Source organism: Pipistrellus hanaki, assembly GCF_964339955.1.
Source record: "Pipistrellus hanaki genome assembly, chromosome: 3".
Lineage (NCBI taxonomy): Eukaryota > Metazoa > Chordata > Mammalia > Chiroptera > Vespertilionidae > Pipistrellus > Pipistrellus hanaki.
Window position 1 is genome coordinate 7,733,527 of NC_140505.1, and position 25,708 is coordinate 7,759,234.

At 41.4% G+C, this 25,708-nt stretch overlaps 1 protein-coding gene across 2 annotated transcripts; it reads left to right on the forward strand.

Moving 5' to 3' along the window:
- Nucleotides 1–1,448: 1,448 nt before the first annotated feature.
- Nucleotides 1,449–22,614, forward strand: KLKB1 (kallikrein B1). 2 transcript variants are annotated; one of them, XM_084879159.1, is made up of 15 exons: nt 1,449–1,540; nt 2,140–2,198; nt 5,075–5,237; nt 7,003–7,109; nt 9,974–10,133; nt 10,847–10,956; nt 14,386–14,545; nt 15,684–15,793; nt 15,943–16,105; nt 16,205–16,317; nt 16,481–16,649; nt 18,309–18,484; nt 19,434–19,529; nt 21,399–21,538; nt 22,133–22,614. In XM_084879159.1, exons 2-15 carry the CDS (start codon nt 2,141–2,143, stop codon nt 22,322–22,324), a joined length of 1,917 nt encoding a protein of 638 aa, XP_084735285.1. In that variant the 5' UTR covers nt 1,449–1,540; nt 2,140; the 3' UTR covers nt 22,325–22,614. The 2 variants fall into 2 exon arrangements, with proteins under 2 accessions (XP_084735285.1, XP_084735286.1); XM_084879160.1 differs by lacking the exon at nt 1,449–1,540 and having other exon boundaries at nt 2,182–2,198; nt 5,112–5,237.
- The last annotated feature ends 3,094 nt before the right edge of the window (nt 22,615–25,708 follow it).

Genomic DNA, 25,708 nt, shown 5'->3' on the forward strand with positions numbered 1-25,708 from the left:
TCAGATTTCTATACAGAAATGTGATTTTTAGCACAGCCTTTATTCTCATGAAGTATAAGTCAATTAAGATCAGGAAAAATAGGACTCAGTAAATGTAGAATAAATAAAAAGAAATAAAAAAAATTGCTCCTGCCTTGATTGATACCCTCAATCTAAAAGGCATCAACAGGTTGCATATTTGAAATATGCTATTGCATTACAACCAGAAATTATTTTATTGGACTTGCTAAACTCCATTTTTAATAAACAGAGTTCTGCAGTGCAGCAATATGCATTAAATATTTACTTAAGCATCAACTTCCTGAAAATCTAATTTTCTAACCAAACTGATGTAATGCAATTTTGAAGAATAGTTAGAGAACAAAGGAAATTTAGTGGAAAAGTGGATATGCCTTTAAATATTTTAAAAAATACAAAAAGGAGAATAAATTATTTTGTGTGGATGGAATAGATAAATGTAGGATGGAAGGATAGAAGTTGCAAGGAGGTGTATTTCAGTGTATATGGAGACTTTTTCTTAAAAATTAAAATAAGATAGAAATGGGCTCCTCAGAAACCGGTATGTTTTTTGCACTCAAGGTATCCTGACAGAGAAGTCCAAACTCTATGCCGCGAGTGCTAAACTGGGTTTCCAACCTACTTTTTAAAAAATAATTCTCATCCAATGATATTTATTATGAGGGAGGGGGAAAAAGAAAGAGAAACATAGAAGTAAGAGAGAAACATAGATCATTTGCCACCTGTATGTACCCTGACCAGAGATCAAAATCACAACCCCAGTATGCTCCTGAGTGGGATTTGAACCCGCAACCTTTTGGTGTACAGGAGGATGTTCCAGCCAATTGAGCCACCTAAGGAGGGCCAGACCACAAATCTTTTCAGCTTTGTGAGCCTTACTGTCTCTGTTACAACTGCTTCACTGTAGTTGTTAGGTGAAAGCAAGCCTCCATAATCTATGACTGAATGGGCATGGCTTTGTGCCAATAAGACTTTATTTGCAAAAAGAAGCACTGGGACAGATTTGGTCTGGGAATTATATCTTGTCAACCGTGTTACAACTTATTTTCTGAATTAGATTTGAGCAGGACCTAGACATCAGCTAACTCCCTTCAGTACTTAAATTTCAGTGTTAGTAGATTCTTGGCTCATGGGATAGGTATCCTTTGCCAGAAGATCCTTTCAGGTTCAGCTATCCTCACCCACCTGACATTCAGTTGTGCAGCTAGGCAATTATAATGGGGAAAGTCCTATTAGATGATGTTTAAGCTTCATTTTGACCCCAAAGAATGGGGAATGTAATGAACATTTTTCAAAAAGGAAACCTGGGTACGAATTGTATGCCCCCAACAAACAGTTAATATATTCAATAGCTGGACACACGAATGGCATGGACCATGTTGACAGGACAAAATGCTGAAACTGTTGGCAGAAAGCTAAAATCAATAGCAAAGGCAAGCCCCAGGGAGGCTGCAGACGGGTGGCCCTTTGTCCTCAGCGGGAGACCCTCAGCCCAGGAGCTCGGAAGCAGCTGTGCCTTCAGGTAGAGAATTTATATTACTCCCATTGCTTCCAAATAAAAGCAGGTTTTTTTTTAAAAAAAATTAAGTCTAGTTTTTACGTTATGAAGAAGCCACTAGTTTGTTTTAATTGCCTGCCTAGTTAGGAGGTGTTGGAGAAAGTGGTGCTCTTATATGTGGAAATATTTAAGTGTTAGCTATTTTAAACTCAAAAGAACATTGATTTAGAAATTAATAAATGTGCTTGAATATTTTGAGAGCTTTCCTTGGGGAATCTGGAATGATACTATAGCCATTATTTACAAAAATTTTCCTTCTGCTCAAATCCAGAGGATTCACAACTGTTTAGTTCCCTTCTACCAATTCCCTTTCCATAACGACGAACAACACAGGTGACCAATGAGCAGTGAACACGATTATTCCTCTGCATGTCTCACTTTGCATCTTGTGTCGAGTCCCACGGCACAGAATGTGTAGAAAACCCGTGTTCTCTGTGTTGGTAATTGTGTGCTTCCATTCACCCACCACACGTTGACAAGAAACTCTAAGTCACCTTAGATTAAGGCTCATGTTAAGTAGACCTCACCCAGCAGAGTCATAGATGTGTCCTTTTCTCTTTTAGGATGATTCCCTTCAGCCAAGCAGCTTATTTCATTTGCCTGTTTGCTACAGTCTCTTGTGGTGAGTGGATTGCCTACAAGACCTCCAGTTAAGGGTGTGGGAGGGAAGTTAGGAAGGGCTGGGCACCACTGGAAAAAGCTACTGAACATAGAGCTTTGGGAGGGGAGGGGGCGGGGGAGCCAGGCCACAATAAGTCAGGATTTGGAAGGTTTCATGCACTCCATTGTGAAAGTGACTTCCAGAAAGGCTGTTCCTACAACTGGCTTTCTCTCCATGGGAGGGATCATTTCCCCACGTAGGCTGCCTGGGATGTTCCTCAGCTGTTCCTGTCCCGGCACCTCTGCACCTCTCTGGAGCAGTGGCCTCACTCATCTCTGGGAAACTGCTGCCTCCCAGTGTGAGCCCATGCGCTGGTGGCTGTGACCCAGGCAGGCTGACCAGTGAGTACACACAGCCTGCTGCCCGAGGTGACCTGCTCAGAGCCACTGCCTGGCAACAGCACTGCTGTTTGCACTGCCAGAGAGAACGCTGATTTTTTCCCTTCAAACTGGACGTGAGCCATGGGAGCACACAGAGGCCTGGGCTCTGACACGGTCTTGCCATTATGTGGAGCAAAGGCGACACCGAAACAGAGAAATGGTCTGCAGACAAATGGGGTCATGATAGGGTCAGCTGAGCCCCTCACCCAGGTCTGCCTGAATCCAGATTCACCGTGGACGCTGGGGTCTGAGCTGGTACATTTCATTTGTACTCGGTTACTTTGAACTTTGAACTAGGCTTTCTGTTTGTTTGCTTTTTTGTCATTTGCAACTAAAGTCAGCACCTCAACACAGGGAATGTAGATAATTTAAAATGTTGGCTACTCTGGTGAGTAAAATGGCATCTAGTTGGTTTAACTTGCCTGTAGTTACGATTCTTAACAATTTTTCATATACTTAGTCACTTGTTTTACTTTTGCAAATTACCTTTTCATATTCTTCACCCAATTTTTAAAAACCTGAATGCTTTGATTTTGTAATCTACTTATTGATTATGTAATTAAATAAAAATAAAACCAAATATCCCAAAGTCTATGGTCACAGAGCCCAGGGTGATGAAACATAACTTTATGTTATGAGATGACCTGTGTCACATTGTTTTACATACACTCTACATACAACACAGAAAGCCTCTCATCAAGTTGTCATCATCATCATCACCAGCTTATGAGGATAAACAAGAACACTCGCTAGAACTTTCTGGTTCTCTCCCAAGTTAGTGTATTGCTAGCTGCCTTACCCTTGGCCCAGGCACCTGGCAGTTGACAAAGGCTCAGGCTCAGAATGGGGGCTCTCAGGCTAACTACTCATTGTTTGACCCTTCCTGAGCATTGAGATGGGGAAGGTGGCAGCTTAGTAATTATGAATCAGCCCAAAACATCAGTCACCTCAGAAGCAGGCCACTTTTGCATTCTTGGCACTTGTATTCCCAGAAGCTCCCAACTAAAGAGATCTCTGTTCTTCCTAAATATAAACCTTACCCAAAGGCAAGTGCTCTTAGCCACACCTCTGAGAGGGAGAGAAGCAATTTTCTTAGGCTGGGTTATCAGAATAGAGCCCAGGGCTAGAACCCTCAGAGGGGTTGGACAGTGCAGAGGAAATTTAAGCCTGAGTGTTAATGCAATACATGTGTCTAAGCTGAAAGGCAATACAAGCATAGACATGATTAACATTGAAGCGTGACTGCTGCCCTAAGCCATGGACAAGGTTGTTTGGGAAGATCCTGTGGTTAACGGACAGTTGACCAGCCAGAGGGAATGTACTACTGGAGTTGATAAAGCTTATTATTGAAGTGGGTTTTTCAAGGTAAACCCAAGAGCATGAGAGTAAAGATAACAATAATAATAAGTGGGATGCAGGCTTCTTTAGAACTAGGAACAATTCCAAAAATCAAATACTTCCAAATATATTTTCAGTTTGGCATATACATGCATTTGCTTAAATGATCTAAAAACAGAGCTTGTAGAGACTGAGCCAGCACTGCCTTGCACTCATTCCTAATAAATGCCCAATAACGGATAATTTGCTAGATTAAACTGAGATAAGGAAAAACATTTACTATTGGACAATAAAAGGGAACAAATGGGCCAAAACCGGTTTGGCTCAGTGGATAGAGCGTCAGCCTGTGGACTGAAAGGTCCCAGGTTCGATTCCGGTCAAGGGCATGAACACCTTGGTTGCGGGCACATCCCCAGTAAGAGGTTTACAAGAGGCAGCTGATCGATGATTCTCTCTCATCAATATTTCTAATTCTCTATCCCACTCTCTTCCTCTCTGTAAAAAAAAAAAAAAAAAAAAAAAATATAAAAAAAAAAAAAAAATGGAGGGAACAAGATGGGAAGTCGGAGGGGCCGGGTTTATGTCCCGGGACACTCATTAGCCCTGTGGGTCATGCATAAGTCGGTTCTGCTCTGGAACCCAGGTTACTTAACTGCTTTCTTAAAAAAAGAAAATTCAGATGCAGCTTGTCAAGCCTGTCTCTAGCTTCCCTTACAGAACTATTGTGAGAAACCAGGGGTATGTTTGTTAAGAAAGTGTTTTGAAAAGAGACCATACTTCATTATTTTTAAGACATGATATTTTCATAGCATGTCAGGCAACAGGGAGAGGCCAAGCTAGGATTGAGTTTTCTTGGCAATATTCTATGTGCAATTTATTATTAGATTTAACAAAAATCCACCCCAGTGCTTTTTCATATAGAAGTACCCATAAAATGCCTTTGCATCATACCATTCAAATATGTTATATTCTGCCTCTCTACTTAAAGTTGTGTCGCACAGATCTTTGGGTATTCCATGGAGGAATTAAGAGGGATCAGAACACAGATACAGTTACAGTAAAAGCATTATTTGCATTTCTTCCAAATTGACGTGTGTGTTTTCAATGATAATATCACAGGATGCCGGACTCAACTATACCCGAATGTCTTCTTCAGAGGCGGGGATGTGACCGCCATGTACACCCCGAGCGCCCGTCACTGCCAGGTGATGTGCACCTTCCATCCCAGGTGCCTGCTGTTCAGCTTCCTCCATGCAAGCTCACCTAAAGGCACCGACAAAAGGTAAAAGGTGGTGTTTCCTGATTGGGGAAGCCAGTCGTTTTTCAAAATGGAAGCAGGTGTGTGCACAGGGGTGCAGCATCTCACAGGGGAATGTTTCTTAAATGGGGTTCAAGAAATCACCTAGAGTGAATCTTCCATATGTAATTTCTTAGGCTGAAATCCAGACCTACTGAATCTAAGGTGCTTTGGCCTGGAAATCTGCATTTTTATCAAGTGCTGCATTCACTTACAGTAGTAGAAGCTAGTCATTTTCTATCAAAGGTTTACAAGGAGAATGCTTGTGAATCGCAGGGTGAAGCCATTGTTTCAAGAAGGGACCTAATAACAGGTGTATATTTCACCAGCTCAAGGACTCACGGTCACAACTATTGATAGCACCTTCTTAAGAAAATAGAATGGAAAGAAAGCATTTTGATGAGACTATAATTGAATAAGACCCAGAACTTGTGACCTTAGGAGGGGCCAAGTCTGAATGGTGCTTATAGTAAGACAGTTGGGTCATCTAGGGTACTTATGGGGATTGAATATATATTTTTAACTGGTAATTTGGAAAAGTAAGAGCACTGAAAAATAGTTTTAATAAAAAATGTTACTAGGTCATAAATTTGCCTAAATACAGCCATAGTTTGATTGTACTTTTCTTTAATTTTGATCAATGTCCAGAATGAATGTTTCTTCATCATTCCCATTTCCACATTTATAATTCTTTTTTAATCTTCACTCTATTTGAATTTTAAAAAATACTAATTAGACAACCAGCCTTTGATTCTACAAGTTAAACTTGTACAGAAAACCCAGAATTGGATGTGAGAGGCTATAACTTAAATAAAAAGTTGAGTTAGGTTGTAGAATAATGAAATTACCATTAAGATTGACATTAAAGATGGAAAAAAGTCTTTCATCAGGTGTGGACTAGAAGGAGGTAATAAGCAAGATAAACACCATATGTAGATTCAACTCTCATAACTGACATAATTTATTTTTGTTGTTGTTAATTCTCACCCAAGGATATTTTTCTTTTGATTTTTTTAGAGAGACTGAAAGAGATAGAGAAAGACAGAGAGAAACATCGATGTGAGAGAAACACATCGATCAGTTGCCTCCTGTACATGTCTGACCAGGGCCCAGGCCTGCAACCAAGGTATGTGCCCTTGACTGGAATCAAACACAGGACCCTTTGGTCCACAGGCCAACATTCTATCCACTGAACCACACTGGCTAGGGAAATACTTTCTTTTTTTGTTTACTTGATTACAGAGAGAGCAAGGGAGAGGGAGGGAATGATAGAAACATTAATGATGAGAATCATTGATCAGCTGCCTCCTGCATGCCCCCTACTGGGGTTCGAACCTGTAACTGGGTTATGTGTCCTGACCTTAAATCCAACTGTGAACCTCCTGAGCCATACAGGCGAGGAGGAAATAATTTCTTAAGTAAATGAAAGCATATATAAAAATAATCACTAGAGAGGAACATAATTCCTCCAAAGTCTAGGACCTCAGGAAACGTCATTAACTCTTTGATATGACTGACTTTCTTTACTTAAAACTGTGAATGGAAAGGAAAACAAGGCAAAAGTTAGGTGTTACAAATACCATTAAATATTGTTGTATTGTCTCTAACAATGTTCTTTTCAGCAAGAGTCAGAGAAGCTTCCCTGTTTTTCTTATTGCTGGCTCTATTTATTAGTGTGCAAAAATGCTAGACATTTCCTCAATGTGCATTTACTCCTCTACTTCCTAAGTGACGCTGTTTTTCAAAACAGGTTTGGTTGCTTCTTGAAAGACAGTGTTACAGGAGCTCTGCCGAGAGTGCCACGGACAGGTGCCATTTCTGGACACTCCTTAAAGCAATGTGGTCATCGGATAAGTGGTAAGGGGCAGATTGCTCAGCTCAATTTCAATGAATAATGAGTCTCCCCTAAGAGTAGCTTCTGCTCCAAGTCCGTATTCCTGCAGATATTTGGAAGGGAGCTCTGAGAAAGATGACAGAGGGCTAGTGCTCTGGATGTATCTTTTTGTCTTTAGTCCACACATGCTTAGTGAGCCCTTATTATTTACTAGAGGCCTGGTGCATGAAAATTTGTGCATTAGGGAGGTCCTTTAGTCCTGCCTGCACCCTCTCACAATCTGGGACCCCTCGGGTAGGGCCCCTAGGTCTGGCCTGAGATCAGGGCCTATCGGGGCTTTCCTTTCCCAGGCTGCAGGCAGCTGGCCTGACCCCCGCCACTGCCACTGCTTGCCATCTTGTAGCACTGCTCCCACTCCTCTGCCATCGGTGGCCTCCCTCTGCAGGCCACAGGCTAGGATGCAATGGTATGGCTGGCCTGGGCCTCCCTCTTTCTTTGCTGGGGGACAGGGCCAGCCCTGCAAGGGGCCATCTGCCTACCTGATCACTCCAAAGCACTGGCCTGTTTACCTGATCTTCCCTAACTGCTTGCCTGCCTATCTGATTGCCTCTAATCACTGGTCTGATCACCCCTTACAATTCTGCCTCCCTGCCTGCCTGCCTGATTGCCCCTAACCACTTGCTTGGGGGTAGGGCCAGCCCGGTGAAGGACTGTCTGCCTGCCTGATCTCCCCTAACCACTCGCCTGCCTACCTGATCACCCCTAACTCCTCTGCCTGATTATTCCTAACTGCTTGCATGGGGGCAGGGCCAGCACTGATTCCTTTTGGTCAGCCTCTAGTTGGTCATTATTGGTCCTTATGACCCAGAATTTTTATATATTAGGATGACCTTAGCATTACAGGGTAAGAGTTGCAGAAAGGAAATGCACATCCAGACAGTGATCTTTCCTTGATTCCGGAGAAGAATCTTAAAGAGAACCCAGAGGGGGCCATCTCAGTGGTTCCTCCTGATTCTCACCCAGAGCAATTTTGTCATTTCTCCAGGGGGCATTTGACAATGTTTGGAGACTTTTTTCAGTTGTTACAACTTGGGGAATGATGCTATTAGCACCCAGTGAGTAGATATCAGAGATACTGCTAAACATTCCACAGGACACAAGGAAGACCTCCAGCAAAGATACTCTTCCTCAAATATCAGCAGTGCTAAGGTTAAGAAAGCCTGCTAACCCCCATCCTAAGGGCTGGGTTCTGTAATTCTTGCTAAAAACAACACTGCTTAGAAGCAACGTGAGGACTAGAAGGCCAGGGAACTTTAATTCTGATGTTTATTGCTACTAATGTGTTGGTAAATAATTCCCAACCCTATCCTCATAAATTTAAGGCAAATGACCTGTAATTCTCACATGACTGATCAGAAAACAAAAAAATACTCAAAAGATTCTCTTAACTGATAGGTTGGCAGAAACTAAAAATAATCATATTGTGACTCTTCACCTTTGCTATTCTATATTTCCTTTCTACAGTGGACCTTATAGTTCAAAATTTCAGATGTTTACAAACTTTCTGTCCTTTCCTCTCCCATTAACACCACTCCCTCAGCACATAACATTTTGTGCCTCACCCAATAGAAGAAGTACATTTTCTAATTTATAAGACCACATTTATATCTTAAAATAATTTAGTGTAAATTATCCAAGAAAGCATTATTTTTAATTATAATATCATAATGAAATTTAAAGAAAAATAACATTGTGCCTTTCCAATTCTCTTTATTGCTCCCTCCCCATTAGTCTACTCATATAGCTTGATTTAATGTTGCCTTCTAACTCTCCCAAAATAACTTAAAAAAATTAAAGTGAAAAATTTCCAGGCAAATAAAGTTTCTAAACTCAGGACCAATTTTAGTTTCAAAAATTTAGAAGTAGGTTTGTAGCTTTAAACTATCCATAAAGAAAAGTGTTGGTTTGTAAGTATCTCATCCCACCTCTTAGACTGTTTCTTTTTTCATATGCAGCAGAACTGGGAAGATACTCCATTTCTGCAATCTGCAAACTCCTGTGTGCGTGAAGCACCATGAATAGTCCAATGTCATGCCTACCTCAATGTATTGTTTTTCTAATCCTTTGTGTGTTTTCTGTCATTCCCACCATTAAGTCTAGTTTTAGGACCTTTTCAACCTTAACTCTTAGGAGTGGAACAATGCATACAATAGATTATTTTTCTTTAAGGAAAAACAGAACCTAACTCATAAATTTGCTTCTCTGTGAAAAGAATTATCTATTTTTTTTTTAATATAAGATACATTTTAACTGGAAGGATGGGTAAGTGGAATTTAAGAAAACTTAAAAGGAAGAAGGGAAATGGTTTCACTATGCATACAAAGAACTCTTCACATTGTATGTCAATGATGTGACATAGAGATGTCAGTCACTGGGCTTACAGATGCAATTTGCAGCCAGACAGGAGTAGTTGAAAACCGAGGAATAGGCAAAGAGATAAGAAGTTTCTTCACTCAATGCAAAAGGTCAAGGCTTTACTGAGGCAACTGCCTAGCACACAGTAGCAGGGCCTCACTGCTACTGCCTCATCTTCTACTGCTCATTGACCATTTCAGCAAAGTATTACCTGCACACAAAGTATTGCTGCACATACCTTGCTGTTTTAGAAGCAAAGTAACCCCTTTCCATGACAGTTCTCTAACACATATTGGAATGTGTTTATTCCAAGCAGTTTGATCACTTAATGATGTAATAAAAAGCCGAAATCCCCTAATGATTTAGGCAGTAGCCAAAACCAGAATATCACCCTTCAAAACTACACATCTCAAAGAGATGGTCACCTTCTAGAAGGGAATCTGAATTTGCCCTATGCATCTTATTTGTACAGCTTGCCACAGAGACATTTATGAAGGAATTGATATGAGAGGAGTCAACTTCAATGTATCTAAGGTTGAAAGTGTTGAAGAATGCCAAAAAAGGTGCACCAATAGCATTCACTGCAAATTTTTCACCTATGCCAGGCAAACATTTCATGATGCGGAGTACCGGTGAGCAAAATTCACAGTGTTTGTTCTTTACCAGAGTGATTTTATGATTGAACTAGAGGCCCAGTGTATGAAATTCATGCACCTGGGGGGGGGGGATGTCCCTCAGTCCAGCCTGCGCCCTGTTGTAGTCTGAGAGCCCATGGGGATGCCCAGCTGACGGCTTAGGACTGCTTCTTGCCAGCCTTGAGCCCGGCTTCTAGCTGAGTGGTGCTCCCCTGTGGGAGCACATTGACCACCATGGGGCAGCTCCTGCATAGAGTTTTCTGCCCCCTCCTGGTCAGTGTGTGTCATAGTGTCTGGTCGTTCCACCGTTCAGTCGATTTGTACATTAGCCTTTTATTATATAGGATTGCATTTTTCTTAATCTTTTTTATTTTTCACCTGAAAACTAAACAGGGCTTTTAGACCTAAGCACTCTCCTTATAAACTTACTTTGGTGTCATTTTCCCTGAAGAGAGTAATTTTCATTTGGTTCAGATAGCTGTGCTTGTGGAATAAAGGTTCAGTAGAAAAAATCTTACAGAGTAAGGTCTCCCTCACCATTCTCTCCTTAACTTCCTCTGCAGAGGAGGAGGATGTTTATTTTATTATCAGTCATTGTTTAGATTGTTTTGTTTATTTTTCCTGAACCATGGATCATTTCAACGTGAAATGGCTGGCTGTGTGGAGCTTGCAGTGTAGGAAGCAAAGTAACCTCCTTTCTTCACCTACAGGAACAACTGCCTATTAAAACACAGTCCAACTGGAACACCAACCAGTATAAAAGTGATAGAAAACGTGGCCTCTGGATTCTCCCTGAAGTCCTGTGCAATCTCAGAAATTGGTAATCCGATGGCTACTCTTTCACTATGTAATTGTAGTAGGCAGAAAAAGAGCTCTCCTAATGAGTTCACAACCTCTGATTATGTGACCTGAAAGGGCAAAAGGGGCTTTGTCGGTGTGACTAAGGTCAGAACTTTGACAGTGGAGATGATTCTGAATTATGTGGATGGGCCCAATGAAGTGACAAGGTCCCTTATAAAAGAGGGAGACAGAACCATCAGAGAGAGAGAGAGAGAGAGAGAGAGAGAGAGAGATTTGAAAATGGAGGAAAGGTCCATGAGCCAAAGAATGCAGGTGGCCCCTAGTAGGAAAAGGCTAGGGAAGCCCTGACAACAAGCCCTCCAGATTGTAGGTCAGTAAGACCCATTTCAGACTTCTCCTCTCCAGAACTGTGAGAAAATAGATGTGTTGCTCTAAACCACTAAACTGATGGTCATTTGTTACAGGAGCGATGGGAGGCTAGTGCAGTGATATGGCAAAGAAAGCTAGAGGGTCATTTCTTGGTGGTGTCCATGTCTAGTTAGTGACTCTGGCATAAGGAATCCCTGAAACCCTGTAGAGTCAGACAAACAAGTGATTTCAGTTTGAATTATCAAGAAAATAGCTGATCAGGGCAGGAAAGATAAATTGTTATTGAAATCAGATCAATGATAGCCAATTCTACAAAGTATCAAGCGACAACTCTGTGCCAAGCCCTATAGTGGGTGCTGGCCTGGACCCCTCCATGGAAGATTGGGAAGTCAGCAACAATGCATCTCTTTTCTTATCTGTTCCTTCTCTTCTACAGAACCACCCTTTTCTCCTCCCCCAATGGGAACCAGATTTATTGGTTCAAATGGTACTGATTTTTAATTTTTAAAAAAATATATTTTATTGATTTCTTACAGAGAGGAGGAGAGGAATAGAGAGCTAGAAACATCAATGAGAGAGAGACATCGATTAGCTGCCTTCTGCACACCCCCCACTGGGGATGTGCCTGCAACCAAGTACATGCCCTTGACTGGAATCAAACCCGGGACCTTTCAGTCCACAGGCCCACACTATCCACTGAGATAAACCCGTCTCAGCTGATTTTTAATTTTTAATAGGCAAATCTTTTATGTTTCTTGTGTGATATTTTAATATAGTATATATTTTCATAGTTTTTAGAATTTACTATATAATTTACATTTGTTATATAATTTATAATTATTTGTTATATAATTAAACGTGTTAAGATCTACGATTCAGTGATTTTCACTGTATTCACAAAATTGTTTGACGGTCACCACTATGCAGTCCCAGAATATTTTCATCATCCCCCAAAAAACACTGAATTCAATAGCATTCATTCTCCATTCAGGGTGTGACTGGAAAATTGTATTCCCTCTTCAAAAGAGGATAACCAGGAGGGTAAGACATCTGGAAGTGATGGGAAATTTTAAAAATGGTTAAAGTAGTAAGCTAAAGATATTTCACCTGAAAAAGGGCCAGGATGACTGTCTTAATTTTTTGTGTGTTTTGAAGATCTGCCATTGGGAAAGGGTTTAGTTTAATTTGTGTGGTTGCATAAGAGAGCTAGGTAAATATTATCATGAAGAAAATAAGAAAAGTTTCTAATACTAAGAGTTGTTCAGAAAGAAATTGGCCTTTGTCATTAGGTAGTGAGCTCCTTATCAATGTAAATGTCTAAGTAACACTTGGACAACTTGCTGGGGATATCTTTGAAAGAATGTAGTTATAGGTTGACATGGATGACCCATAAGTTCTCTCCCAGCTTCAAGAGTCTATTAAAGATTTCAATAGTTGAGGTCTAAATTCCTAGCCTGCCCCTTTGAAGATGATTATGTTATAGAGGGTGCTCTCTCCTCATCTAACTTAGTGCATTAAATTAAATTTTTTATCTTTTCATAATTGCTATAATTGTTATTTAAATTTTATAATTTTAGAATAATTTATGTGCTATCAAATGAGTACAGTAATGCGGGGGCCAGATGTGGCGGGGATCTCCCTTTTCCATGTCCATCATGGAAAGAGAGATGAATAAACTGGTTCTAAGTGGAGGCAACCAGGGATTGAAAAATAATAGAAAGAAAGAAAGAAAGAAAGAAAGAAAGAAAGAAAGAAAGAAAGAAAGAAAGAAAGAAAGAAAGAAAGAAAGAAAGAAGGAAGGAAGGAAGGAAGGAAGGAAGGAAGGAAGGAAGGAAGGAAGGAAGGAAGGAAAGAAAGAAAGAAAGAAAGAAAGAAAGAAAGAAAGAAAGAAAGAAAGAAAGATAGAAAGATAGAAAGAAAGGCAGAAGATGCAGAGATAGATTTTTAAAGCTGGGAGCTGGGTGAAACACTGCCTCCTCTGATGGAGGGGCAAGGACCTCGAGCCCATACAGTGTGTTTAGTGTTTATTATATACCTCCAAATAACAGAAAGTTTTTATTATATACCCCAAATACCACCAAAACTTAGGATCAAAGGAGCTTATTTGCATTCTTGAATAGGCCCAAGCATTCCTGGTGCTTGACTAGATATACATATCTAAGCCTGCTACCTTTGACACCTGGGCAAGGTTAAATGTCAGTACTGGTAACATGTCCAGCCTTTTTGGAGAAGTATGTTCCAGGGTATGGCTCTGCCTATCGCCCTGAGTTCAGCTGACAATAATTAAAGAAATGTCCATGTGCCTTCTCAGGGGTCCCTCTACACAGTAACGTAAACACAAAATGTAATTCAGAATAAGATTAAATAAGAATAATGAAAGTGGATTTTCTTCTGTTCTAATTTCATTGGGCACATGACATTTTTGTTAGCTAACTGATATTTTTCTTTCTTTTTAAAAATGTGTTTTTCTTGATTTCAGAGAAGAAAGAAGACTGAGAGAGAGATAGAAACATTAATGATGAGAGACAAACATTGACCGGCTGCCTCCTGCATGCTGCCTACTAGGGATTGAACCCATAACCTGGGCATGTTCCCTCATTGAGAATTGAACCTTGATCACCTAGTTCATGAGTTGACACTCAATCACTAGGCCACACTGGCCGGGGCTGATGCTTTTCTTAATCTGTTTTTATTAAAATCTTTTGCACAATACTCAAGAAAATATAACACAAAACCTCATGTTCCTAAGGCCTGGAATTTAGAGTCAAGGTAATATAAAGAAAGTATGAACCAATGCTGAGTAACCTATTGCCATATCTTTTGCATTGGTTAGAATAGAGCTAGGAGCATAGGTTGAGCTGTTTTATTTCTCTGACATAGGAATATGTCTTGTATGAGAGTTAGACCAATTTTTCCTTCTTCCAAATGGTAAACAAGGTTTGGGATATGTTGACATTTTTTTACTTAAGATGTTTAGTGCTGTGAATCGCCATAATTTCCTTAGTTGTGATGACCAAGTACGTGTACATTTAGTGCTCCGCCATTTCCTGAGTAGCACCTTCCCTCTGTGAGTTCACAGGCTGCCACATGAACATGTTCCAACATACGGCATTTTCGGATGTGGACGTTGCCAGAGTTATCACTCCAGATGCTTTTGTCTGTCGAACCATTTGCACCTATCACCCCAACTGCCTCTTCTTTACTTTCTATACCAACGACTGGAATATAGAATCAGAGAGGTGAGTTGGAATGTGTAGCATTTGCTGCTGTCCCATCATCACTTTTATTTTATGCGTTGAGTCTTTTAAAAGTTTGGTTCATTTCACTCAGAATGCTGTACCCCCACCAGTGAAGCAGGTACTTTTCTGCCAGGTGCAAATTAGTTAGGAGATTAGCAGACTTCTGTACCCTCCTCCTCTTCCTCAGCATACCACAGAGTCCAGGGACCAGCCACGGAAAAAGAAGGATCTGATCTCTTTACTGCTGATCTTAATGTTTTGTATTAGCTTAATGTTTTGTATCACTCACCAGAAGCATATTCTTTAAGCATCTCCTTCTAACTCCTTTGTTTCAGAAATCAGAGCCCTGCTTCTCCTGGCTAAGGTTCTGGTTTGACCTTTTTGCCCTCAGACAACCAACTATTTTCTTTATATACAACTAGAGGCCCAGTGCGTGAAATTCATGCATGGGTGGTGGGTCGTCTCAGCCAAGCCTGCACCCTCTCCAATCTGGGACCCCTCAGGGGATCCCAATAGGCCCAATGCTAAACTGACAGTTGTACATTCCTCTCACATTCCAGGACCACTGGCTCCTAACTGCTCTTCTGCCTGCCTGCCTGATCACCCCTAACTGCCCCCTCTTCTGGCCTAGTCATCCCATGCAGCCTGTTTGGTTGTCCTTTCGGTTGGGATGGTCTCTTAGGCTTTTATATATATAGATAGGTAGCTAAGAGAAGAGTATCTAGGCCTGGCCGGTGTGACTCACTTGATTGGGCATTGTCCAGGGCACTGAATGATTATAGATTCAATTCCCAGTCCGAGTTGTGGGCTTAATCCCCAGTTAGGGGCATGTGAGAGGCAGTTAATCAATGTTCTGCTCTTACATCAATGTTTCTCTTTTAAAAAAAATAAAAAAAGTATCCAGTTATATAATAGTGTCAGCAGCATAAATCCCCAGAATGTGTTCTTTGTTCTGTCTTTTTTTTCAACCAGTCCTGCAGTCTGTATTAGTTTGAAGAGACTCAGAAGAATAAAATAGACAGGGTGCTGTTTTTTTGTTTTGTTTTGTTTTGTTTTTAATTGGTTTAGATTTATTTGTCTTTAACACTATTTCTTTCTTTCCCTTGCTTTTTTTATTTTTATTTTTATTTTTTAATAGAAATGTGTGTTTACTTAAGACTTCCAAAAGTGGGACACCAAGTTCCCCCACTCCTCAGGAAAACACCGTGTCTGGATATAGCCTTCTGACCTGCAAACGAACTTTGCCTGGTAATGTTTCCATCATCTTTCAGATAATGTGACCAATTTTATTATTCAAGTAACAGTGATGAAACAATCGTTGGTGTACTAGAAACTTGTGTAAATATGGCTTATTGCTTTTTGCATTTTATATCTTCTTATGTTTATAATCACCACAGAGCCCTGCCATTCAAAAGTTTACGCAGGAGTTGATTTTGGAGGGGAAGAACTGAGCGTGTCCCTCGTTAAAGGAGCGAGTGGTTGCCAGGAGACCTGCACGAAGATGGTGCGCTGTCAGTTTTTCACATACTCTTTACTCCCAGAAGACTGTCAAGGAGACAAGTTAGTGAGAGTTTATTTTTCCAAGATCATCAGCAAGACAATTCCATGAAATGTACCCACCTTTGAGAGTTTACCTTTTGTTCTGATCATGTCATGTAGGTGTAAGTGTTCCTTGCGATTATCTTTGGATGGCTCTCCGACTAGAATCACATATGGGATGCAAGCAAGATCTGGCTATTCTTTGAGGTTGTGTCGAAGTGGGGACAGCTCCGGTGAGTGCACCCCATTTTCCCATAGAGCTGTGAAGGGCTTCTGCATTGTCTTAATAGCTTGCAGAGTCCTAATGGGATGGAATTCTGTATCTTTCTCTCTTGGCTGAGGAGGACTCCCACTCACCTCTGATTCCAGCCATTAACTTCAACACTCTCTTTCCAGCTTGCACGACAAAATCCAATGTACGTATCATAGGAGGAACCAATTCCTCTTGGGGAGAGTGGCCCTGGCAGGTCAGCCTGCACGTGAAGTTGCCAGCCCAGAGCCACGTGTGTGGAGGGTCCATCATTGGAGGCCGGTGGGTCCTCACTGCTGCCCATTGCTTTGATGGGTAAGTTTTGGCTTCTTGTTATCCATGGCCCAATCTTGCTTTTTTTTTTAAACAGTCTATAATTGATTTCTCAATCATCATGTCAGTTTCAGAATGAAAGATTATTATTATTTAATAAAAATATTTTAAAGCAGAAGATATTAGAAATGTTGAACAGCTAGTAGGATCTGAGCACTGACCAGTCAGGTGTTTGAAGTCTTTTTCAAAGACAGTTTTTTCAGGCCCATGGGTTCACAGATATAATAAATAATATTAATAGTAAGTAGAAAAACAAAAATGAAATAGTTTGTTACCCTATTTTAAGAAATATAATCCTAATATATAAAAGCCCTGGGTCCTAACAACAAACTGGAAGTCATTCCTGCAGTCACTCCAGCACTGACTACTGAGGGGGCTGCAAACCAGAGCCAGAGAGAGGCCTGATGAGAGAAGCGTGCACTGATCTGTTGCCTCTGTGGCAGCTTTTGATACGCACTTGCCTCTCTCTTTCTCTCCCAGTCTGGTCAGCAGCCATGCCTCCATTTCTCTCCAGGCCTCCACCGCGGATGCTGATCAGCCCCACCTCTCTGATCAGGCCCCATTGATAGGCCCAGAGACCCTGATGGGCATAGGAATTGACCAATCAGAACCAAATGAAGGTTCTGTGAAGAACCAATGGCTGCCTAAGAGGCAGAGCTTTTGACGCTGACTGGCATAGAAACTGACCAATCAGAACCAAATCTGGGTGCTTTGGTAAGCCAATGGCTGCCTAACCAATGGACACAGACACCAGGGGGGTGAGGGCATGAGTGTGCAGGGAGGGGCAATGGGGAGATAAGGATACATATGTAATACATTAATCAATAAAGAAATTTAAAAAAAAGAGATGCCAATAGCCCTAAAATAAAAGGTTCTTGATATTTTTCAAAAAGTATTATTTCCATAGAATTCCACACCCCACCTTCCTTCCCCATCTAAAAATTACTGTTAGCCCCACTGGTGCTCAGTTGGCTGAGCGTTGTCCCATGCACCAATCCATCACTGAATGATTCCTGGTCAGGGCACATGTGGGTTCAACCCGCAGTAGGGGGCATGCTGGAGGTAGCCAATCTTTCTTTCCTTTACACAAAATTAAATAATAATTTTAGGTTTACTTTGTTTATGTTCAGATTTAAAGAGTTGATTTAAATGTTCATACTTCCCAAAATAAGAGATAGATTTTGAGTGGCTCTGAAGTCCCGCCTCATTTGTCCTCTTAGAGGGGCTTGTGAAACTCAGCCTGACTGCCCGCAGCTCTGAGTGTCGCCAAGCAGTTGCCTTCAGGACCAGGAGCTGAGCAGGACTTTCCATGATAAACTCCTGGTGTGTCTCCCGACCAGCGCCTCCCAGAATGAGACAGCAACACTTGTACTTGCACTTACGCCAACATGAAATCGTTACATAAATGTGTGTTTTCAGTGTTGTTAACTAAATCTTCAGAGATTCAGGACTGCTGCGTGGGCGATGATAAATCGCCAGGAGGAGAGATTGGGTAAGTAAAACACATCACACATAGCATTCTCTTCTGAGTGTTTTGTTTTGTTTGTTTTGTTTTTATTAAAGGTAAAGGGAAGAAAAAAAAGGCCAATGTCCAATACCAGCCGTTCTAGTTTCAAATAGGTGTTTATTTTTCTCCCCTAGGCTCAACTTTTTGGATATTTGGCGCATTTATGCAGGCATTTTAGATTTGTCAGAGATTACAATGGAAACACCGTTCTCACGGATAGAAGAGATTATCATTCACCAAAATTATAGCACCACAGAAAATACTAATGACATTGCCTTGATCAAGCTCGAGGTTCCTTTGAATTATACTGGTACGTAGCACGCTCAAGGAGAAGTTGTTCAGCTGAATGGCACTGGGTCACGCTTTCACACCGATTTGAGTGACAGAGTGGGATCTGCAGAGACTGTCTTTATTTTCTGGTTGGTGGGGTTGGGGAGGAGGTGAAGCTTGCCAGGGCAGATAAGACCAGTGGCCTGACATCCAAGTCTCCTCTAGGTAGGAGCAAGACACGTTTATTAGTTCCCACAGGTAGGGGTGCCACTGCTCAGACATTATCGAAGTAATGGACATTGAAGTGTCTGCCTGTGGCTTCCTTTGACGAGGGGAGAAGAATTAGCATTGCTGGGGCTGAGGCATATTGAGGCTGTGGGGGCAAGTGGGGAATGAATAAATCTCCAGGAGTCATTTGAGCAGAGGAGATACTGATGGAGGAGGCAGCACTGGGAAGACAGTGCACGGTGGTGAGAAGTGCTTCCTTTCAGGTGGAATAATACCCCCCAGTTGCTGAAGGTGCACTGTGTCCAGGAACAATTCTGTGACCTTGGGCACGTTGCTTTTACGTCTTAACACCTCAGATTTTCTCAATTATGAAATGGGCATGATTACCCCCATGGTGTTGTTGGAATATTTAAGTCAGTTCATAAGTTAAGCCACTTAACTTGGTGCCTCAAACAGTGTTAGACACTCCATGACCATTAAAAATATCATCTACAGAATAAGAGACAGAACTTATAAATACTTTTGACTGTACATTTGGGTTCTGAGGTTCTTGCTTTAAAACAGAAAATTTAATAAGGAAAATGTCATGTGAAAATTGCTCTGATGGTGAGATATTTTCTTGAATCATTGGCCTTAGAAAATGAGCAAGAGGAAAAAGCATTATTCTTGTTAGTGCTACTCCACAGTAAGAGAATATGGGGGAAAGAGTGTACTTTTAAAGTATCTATAACGTTAACTCTAATTTAAAAATTACTTTTCAGAATTCCAAAAGCCAATATGCATCCCTTCTGAAGATGATACAAATACCATTTATACCAACTGTTGGATAACGGGATGGGGGTACACAAAGGAAAGAGGTACAGTGTGACATTTTAAATGTTGTTCCTAAAGCAAGTCTCCTATGTTAAAGCACATGGCATGGATCAGTTCAATCGGCCTCTAAAATTATATCCATTCTCATGGTCTTTCCAATCTGTTGATTCTCAAGTATCGGTTTAGTGGCTCTCGAGAAGATGGGTTTTTGCCTGGACCTAGAAGAATTAATAAGATACACTTTTGAGCACCTTACTCTATAATGGAGATCATTTGACTTCAAATAAAGGATCGGTCCCCCAAAGGGCTAACAATTCCATGGAGGCCCATTCTGTTAGTAGTGTTAATAACGTTCCTATTTTCCAGTGACACCGTTTCCCCTTGATATTCATGACCAGGAATATAGACAGGCACACCATCTCTCTGAATGGCAGGATTTTAATCTATTTTTTAATGCATCTTTCCTGCAATCTTGATAAAGCCTATGGACCACTTCCAGAATGATGTTTTTAAATGCTTAAATAAAAACATGGGACTAAAAAAACAACCAATGAAATTGCAAGACAGTTCTCAAAAATACTTTATAAAAGATATAACATAGTCATACATGTGTTTCTTTATTAATATACTAGAGGCCTGGTGCACCAAATTCATGCACAGGGGGCGAGGGGTGGAGAGGTCCCTCAGTACAGTCTGCACCCTCTCCAATATGGGACCCCTCAGGGGATGCCAGTGGGATTGGGCCTAAACTGGAAATAGGACATCCTTCTCACAATCTGGGACCACTGACTCCTAACCACTCACCTGCCTGCCTGGCTGGTTGCCCCTAACTGTTCTCCCCTGCTGGCCTGGACACACCTAACCACGTATTCCTCAGCCTTGCCACGGTGGCTTTGTCTGGAGGGACGTCCAGTCTAATTAGCATATTACCCTTTTATTAGAATAGATTAAATAGCAAATTGTTGTAATAACTACCACAATTTGAAATTGTGATGAGAACACATGATCATTTCAGTTATCTGTCGCAAGTGCAAATCAATAGGAACATACTTGCAATTTGGAGTTATGGGAAAGTCATAGGTACAACTAACACTCCTGAGATTGCTGCCTACTCTCATAATTGAAGGGATTGTTAGATTTCAGTTGAAGGTTGATGAAAAAAGGATGCATTTTTCCTCTATCCAAGTTTATGGACAGTGTGAATTCTTTCTATGGACCTTAGGTTAAGAACACCTGCTTATGAATATCAGGGGCATTTCAATTGCCCTTGAAAATTTCAGGAAACCTTCCAAAATGACATTCCTGATTCAGTTCTTTATCCAACTAATTCAAATTTTTCAAATTTTTGACTACTCCAGATAGGAAGATTTAAAAGTAACTTTATCTAGAAATTATTTGTAAATAAATTGTTCTTCATGGAAAATGCTGACTTGCTTTTACTTGAAGAGCAAAATGCTTCTCTATTGCAGAAATTTGGTTTATAATTTTAGTCATATATTTTAAAATTAGAATTTTTAATATATAAATCAAAAATAAGGTAAGAGCTTTAGTCTTTTGAATTGTAGGCAAGAGGAGGGAATTTCTGAGAATCTTCTATTGAGATGAAAGAATGGCAGAGAATATAGAAGCAAAGTTTCTGATCAGTTTGGGGTCTGGGGTTGTTCTAACACAGCATCAGAGACCAATAAAAGGTACAGTTCCCCTTCTCTTTCTGTGTGAGTTTCTGTGTGTGTGTGTGTGTGTGTGTGTGTGTGTGATGTGTAACTCTCCCTTCTCATGTTTAGCATGTATATCTAAAGGAATGGCCTTAATGCAAAGTTCATCATTCTGATTGATTTGCGTTAAGACTTCAGTCTTATTTTCACATTTATTGTATTTCTTCCTTCTGAAGTTATATATTGGTTACTTCATAGGTGAGATCCAAAATATCCTTAAAAAAACAAATATTCCTTTGGTACCAAATGAAGAATGCCAGAAAAGATATAGAGAGTACAAAATAACCAAACAGATGATCTGTGCTGGCTATAAAGAAGGGGGAAAAGATGCTTGTAAGGTAATGCCTTCAGTTATAATAATCAGCAAACTTGAGCAAATCCACTTCAAAATATGTTTTCTAATAGAATATTTCATTATAGTTTTTAAAATTAGAGTTAAATGATCTTATAATTTCATACATAACCTTTAAAATTGAATATATGTATATATATTCAATATATATAATTTATATAACATATGTCACAATCTGTGCGGGGAAATGCTATGTTTAAAGAAGGACAATTGTAAGTACAATAATTGTACTAAAATGTAAGAATATTAAGCTCATTTTAAAAAATGTTTTTATTGCTTTCAGAAAGAGGGAGGGAGAGGGAGAGAGGGATAGAAACATCAATGATGAAGGATAATCATTGACTGGCTGAATATTAGATTTACTTGACAGTGGAATGAAGATATCAACACTTCTTCGTTGGATAATACATTATTGAATTACATAATTTTTTAGCACATTCAATAGCTAATGAGCCCTATGAGATGCCTGAAGATCTCTAAGAAATTGGATGTGTGTGGTGGGTGTGGTGTGAGTACAGAATGTTAAAGGCACATCTGTCATAACCTTCTCTTGCTTTCTTTTTCTGTCCATGTGATACAGGGAGATTCAGGTGGTCCTTTAGTTTGCAAACACAACGGAATTTGGCATTTGGTGGGCATCACCAGTTGGGGTGATGGCTGTGGCCGCAGGGACCAACCAGGTGTCTACACCAAAGTTGCTGAGTACCTGGACTGGATTTTGGAAAAAACACAGAAACGTGATGGACAGTCTCTGATGAAGTCATCGGCATGAGGAAGCTCTTCAGAGGTGGGGAGGAGGCCATTCTGAAGTATAAGCTTTGCAATGTGGGTTTCATTCAAACACTGATCCTTGGGGCTCTGAAATGCAGAACCGTGAGAGTGGTATCTACCTCACATCCCTGCCATGGGGATAAAAAGAGACACAGCATACAATGGCGCTAAGGGTGATGTCTCACAGAGGCATGCTTCCAGTATTTGCTAATTAAACTAGTAATGGACATAACCCTGAATGTCTCCACAATTGTTTGGTGTGAAATAAAATGATTAAAGAGTGTGATTAAAGAGTGTTTTTTCCCCAGATGTGAAACAGAACCAAAGAAAACAGTTCAGACTCTAGCACAGTGCCTGGTGCCATTCTAATCTCCCTTCATCTGTGGAACTCAGTGTATCTCAGAGATAACAGCCCTCTGTGTATCACCCACATGGTCATTAACCCTACCACTGCCTGCCTTACTGGGGGTGAAGAGCCAGTAAGCTTGGGGTTTCTGGGACAAATGCAAATAAAGAAACCTGTGTAACATCCATTTTTCTAAGAAAGAGGTGAGATATTTGAACTTGAGAGAATGGCGATGCATTTCATTTTGGTATCTTACTTTGATGACCTTGGAGTGGCCACAGGTGCCAGGCTGACTGTACCCAGGCAACTTTTGAGGCTACAGGTATCTGGCTGCAGCTCCTATCCTGGGCTCATCGCCCAGCGTTTGTGGAGGGTAAGGAATCTGCTTGGCTGCAAGTTCAGTGGACATCGGAATCCATGATAGCAATTTGGAAGTATCATCTATACATATAAAGAAGTAATATGCAAATTAGGTCGGGACACCAATAACAGTCAGGACCAGCTTAGGAGGAGGGGCCGGGCATGGCCCTGAGCCTGAGAGAACAATACACAAGGGTGCCTCCCCCAAGCCTCCATGGCGCAGCTGGGAGCAGGCCCTCAGTGGCATGTTCCAAGCCACCATGGCCAATCTGGGGAGGGAGGCAACAGGGGCAGTGGACCTAAGCTGTAAGTAGGACATCCCCAGAGGGCTCCCAGTGTGTGAGAGGGGCCATGCTGGGCTAATAACCACCCTCCCCCCAGTGCACAAATTTTGTGCACTGGTCCTCTAGTTAAGTATAAAAACTCTCATAGAGCTCATGGTGATAGCAAGTAGCCCTGGATTGAATTATGCAAATTTATGTAATGTGCCCAGCCACCTATAAACCAGGAGGGTCATAGTTTGATTCCTGGTCAGGGCCCATGCATGGGTTGGAAAATCAATCCCCAGTATGGGGGCATGCAAGAGGCAGCCGATCAATCATTCTCTCTTATTATTGAAGTTTCTATCTCTCTCTCTCTCTCTCCCTCTCTCTCTTTCTCTCTGATTATATATATATATATATATATATATATATATATATATATATATTCTATGTAACACAAATTTCCAAGTTGCTTGTGATAACCATACTGATAGCAGGTGTGCTACATTACACTGATGTACCTTCACACAGAAATGACCATTTATAACTGTGTAGGTTAAGTAGACAAATAGAAAAGTTGCTAAGAGAGATGGAGTTTTTCCTTTGACACTCAGACTCTCAGTGATAGGAAGGGCTAAAGATGGAGGGGCTGAAAAACAACCAGGAGGTCTGGGTTCTTCACAAACCACACAACAGGACACTGAAGAGTTAAACTTCCTCCAGAGGGAAAAATCTCCAGATTTAATAAAACCTGGCTGGGTTCCAGGAAACGAGTACAAATAAACACAACCTCATCTTTTACTTGGGCATGTAAAAAGGTATTGCTCTTTGTTCTGTGTGGATACTATTTGATGTTGAAACAGAAAAAATGCTTGGTAATAAAAGCCTTATTTGTGGCCCTTTGGTATTGATAACCCTATAGGGCTTTTGAACTGTGTGGCAGGGTAACCGCTGGGCTTTTGTAGGTCAGAGCCTTGTTTGGGTGGCATTGGGAGGAGAGGTTTAAAATATGAACTCCCCTGGGGTATGAAGGATGGGATTAAAATTGCCAGTGGAAACCAGGGCTACTGGACCGATCTCTTTATTACTCACAACATATTCCTGTACAGGGGTGAACAGAGGAGCCGTTCCAGAGCCTTTGGGACTGAGAAGTGGGTAAGAGGCTAAGAAGGCGAGAGACTGCCATGGCTTGAACTCTCATGGGAGATGCGAGTACGGAGAAGGAATAGGCCTTGGGCAGTGCCACCAGTAGCGAGGTGACAACAGAGCATGGACTTGGGCGATGGGCTTCCCAGGTACACACCTGATAGGACAGCCAAGGAATCGGTGTCTGTCTCCTTTTGGGACAAGGTGTGGGAAGCCTTGAGTTGGAACTTAAAGCTCCTACTTGAATTATTGTTGATCTCTAGCTCCTCATTAAACTGTGAACAACTTTGAAGGAGGCCCCTTTCATATTGCATGTCCATGGGCATTGAGTACACGTCTAATGAATGAATACATCTCTACTCTAAAATGGAGGCTCAAAGAAATACAAGTATTAGCTCGAGGGCATGGCAAGTCCAGAACCCGGACCAAGGTTGGCATTCGTATCCAAGACGATGGCCCATGCCATGTATCCTTAGACTGTGAGAAGGACAAAAGATGGCAGGGGCATTTGTCACCACCATTAGTCTTTTTCCTTATCATCTAAGGCAGTGATTGTCAACCAGGGCCAGTGTTGTCCCCGAGCCCCACCCAGGCGACATTTGACAATGACTAGCAGCATTTTTGGTTGGCTCACCTGGGTGAGGGGGCACTACCAGCATCTAGTGGGCAAAGGCCTGTGGTTGCTAAGCATCCCAGCAGGCACAAATAGGGCCTCACAGTGAACTATCTGGCCCCAATACCAGCAATGCCATGGTTGAGAAACCCTGTTCCAAGGTCAGTATTAAAACCTTATAAGGAAAAGGGGGTAGTTCAGGGATATCAAGAAAGGGGGTGTAGAACATGGGAGGCTGTGCCCTTGTTCACAGTGAGACTTGATGAGAGAGAAGGAGCTCTCAGTGCTGGGACAGAGAGGGGTCTCTGGCAGCAGAATCCCTGTGTGGTGTCCCCTGTCCCAGACAGAGGAATTTGGGTCACCAATGACCCTAACTTGTGACTTGCCCCTGGGTCCCTGTAGGCTAAATTCTGGATTCTTCCTGAGATTTTGTCTAGCAATTTGCCATTTTTATTGGGCTTCAACATTTTATTTCACCTGTGAGGGTTGGGGTGGAAACTTCATTCTATATAATAAGAGGATAATATACTGAACGGTAAACCCCAGAACCCCCGAACCCTCGGTCGCTATGATGTGCGCTGACACCAAGGGGCGCATGTGGAACATGGTGGATGTCGGCAGCAGGTGGCAGAGCAATAGAACATGGCTGGCGTTGGC

What these genes read in the sequence shown, in the direction of transcription:
- KLKB1 (XM_084879159.1), top strand. Translation starts at nt 2,141, where the DNA reads ATGATTCCCTTCAGCCAAGCAGCTTATTTCATTTGCCTGTTTGCTACA. An exon ending in GCTGCCCATTGCTTTGATGG is followed by an intron (nt 16,650 to 18,308) that starts GTAAGTTTTGGC and finishes TTTCTCCCCTAG; the next exon opens with GCTCAACTTTTTGGATATTT. An exon ending in GGGGTACACAAAGGAAAGAG is followed by an intron (nt 19,530 to 21,398) that starts GTACAGTGTGAC and finishes GTTACTTCATAG; the next exon opens with GTGAGATCCAAAATATCCTT.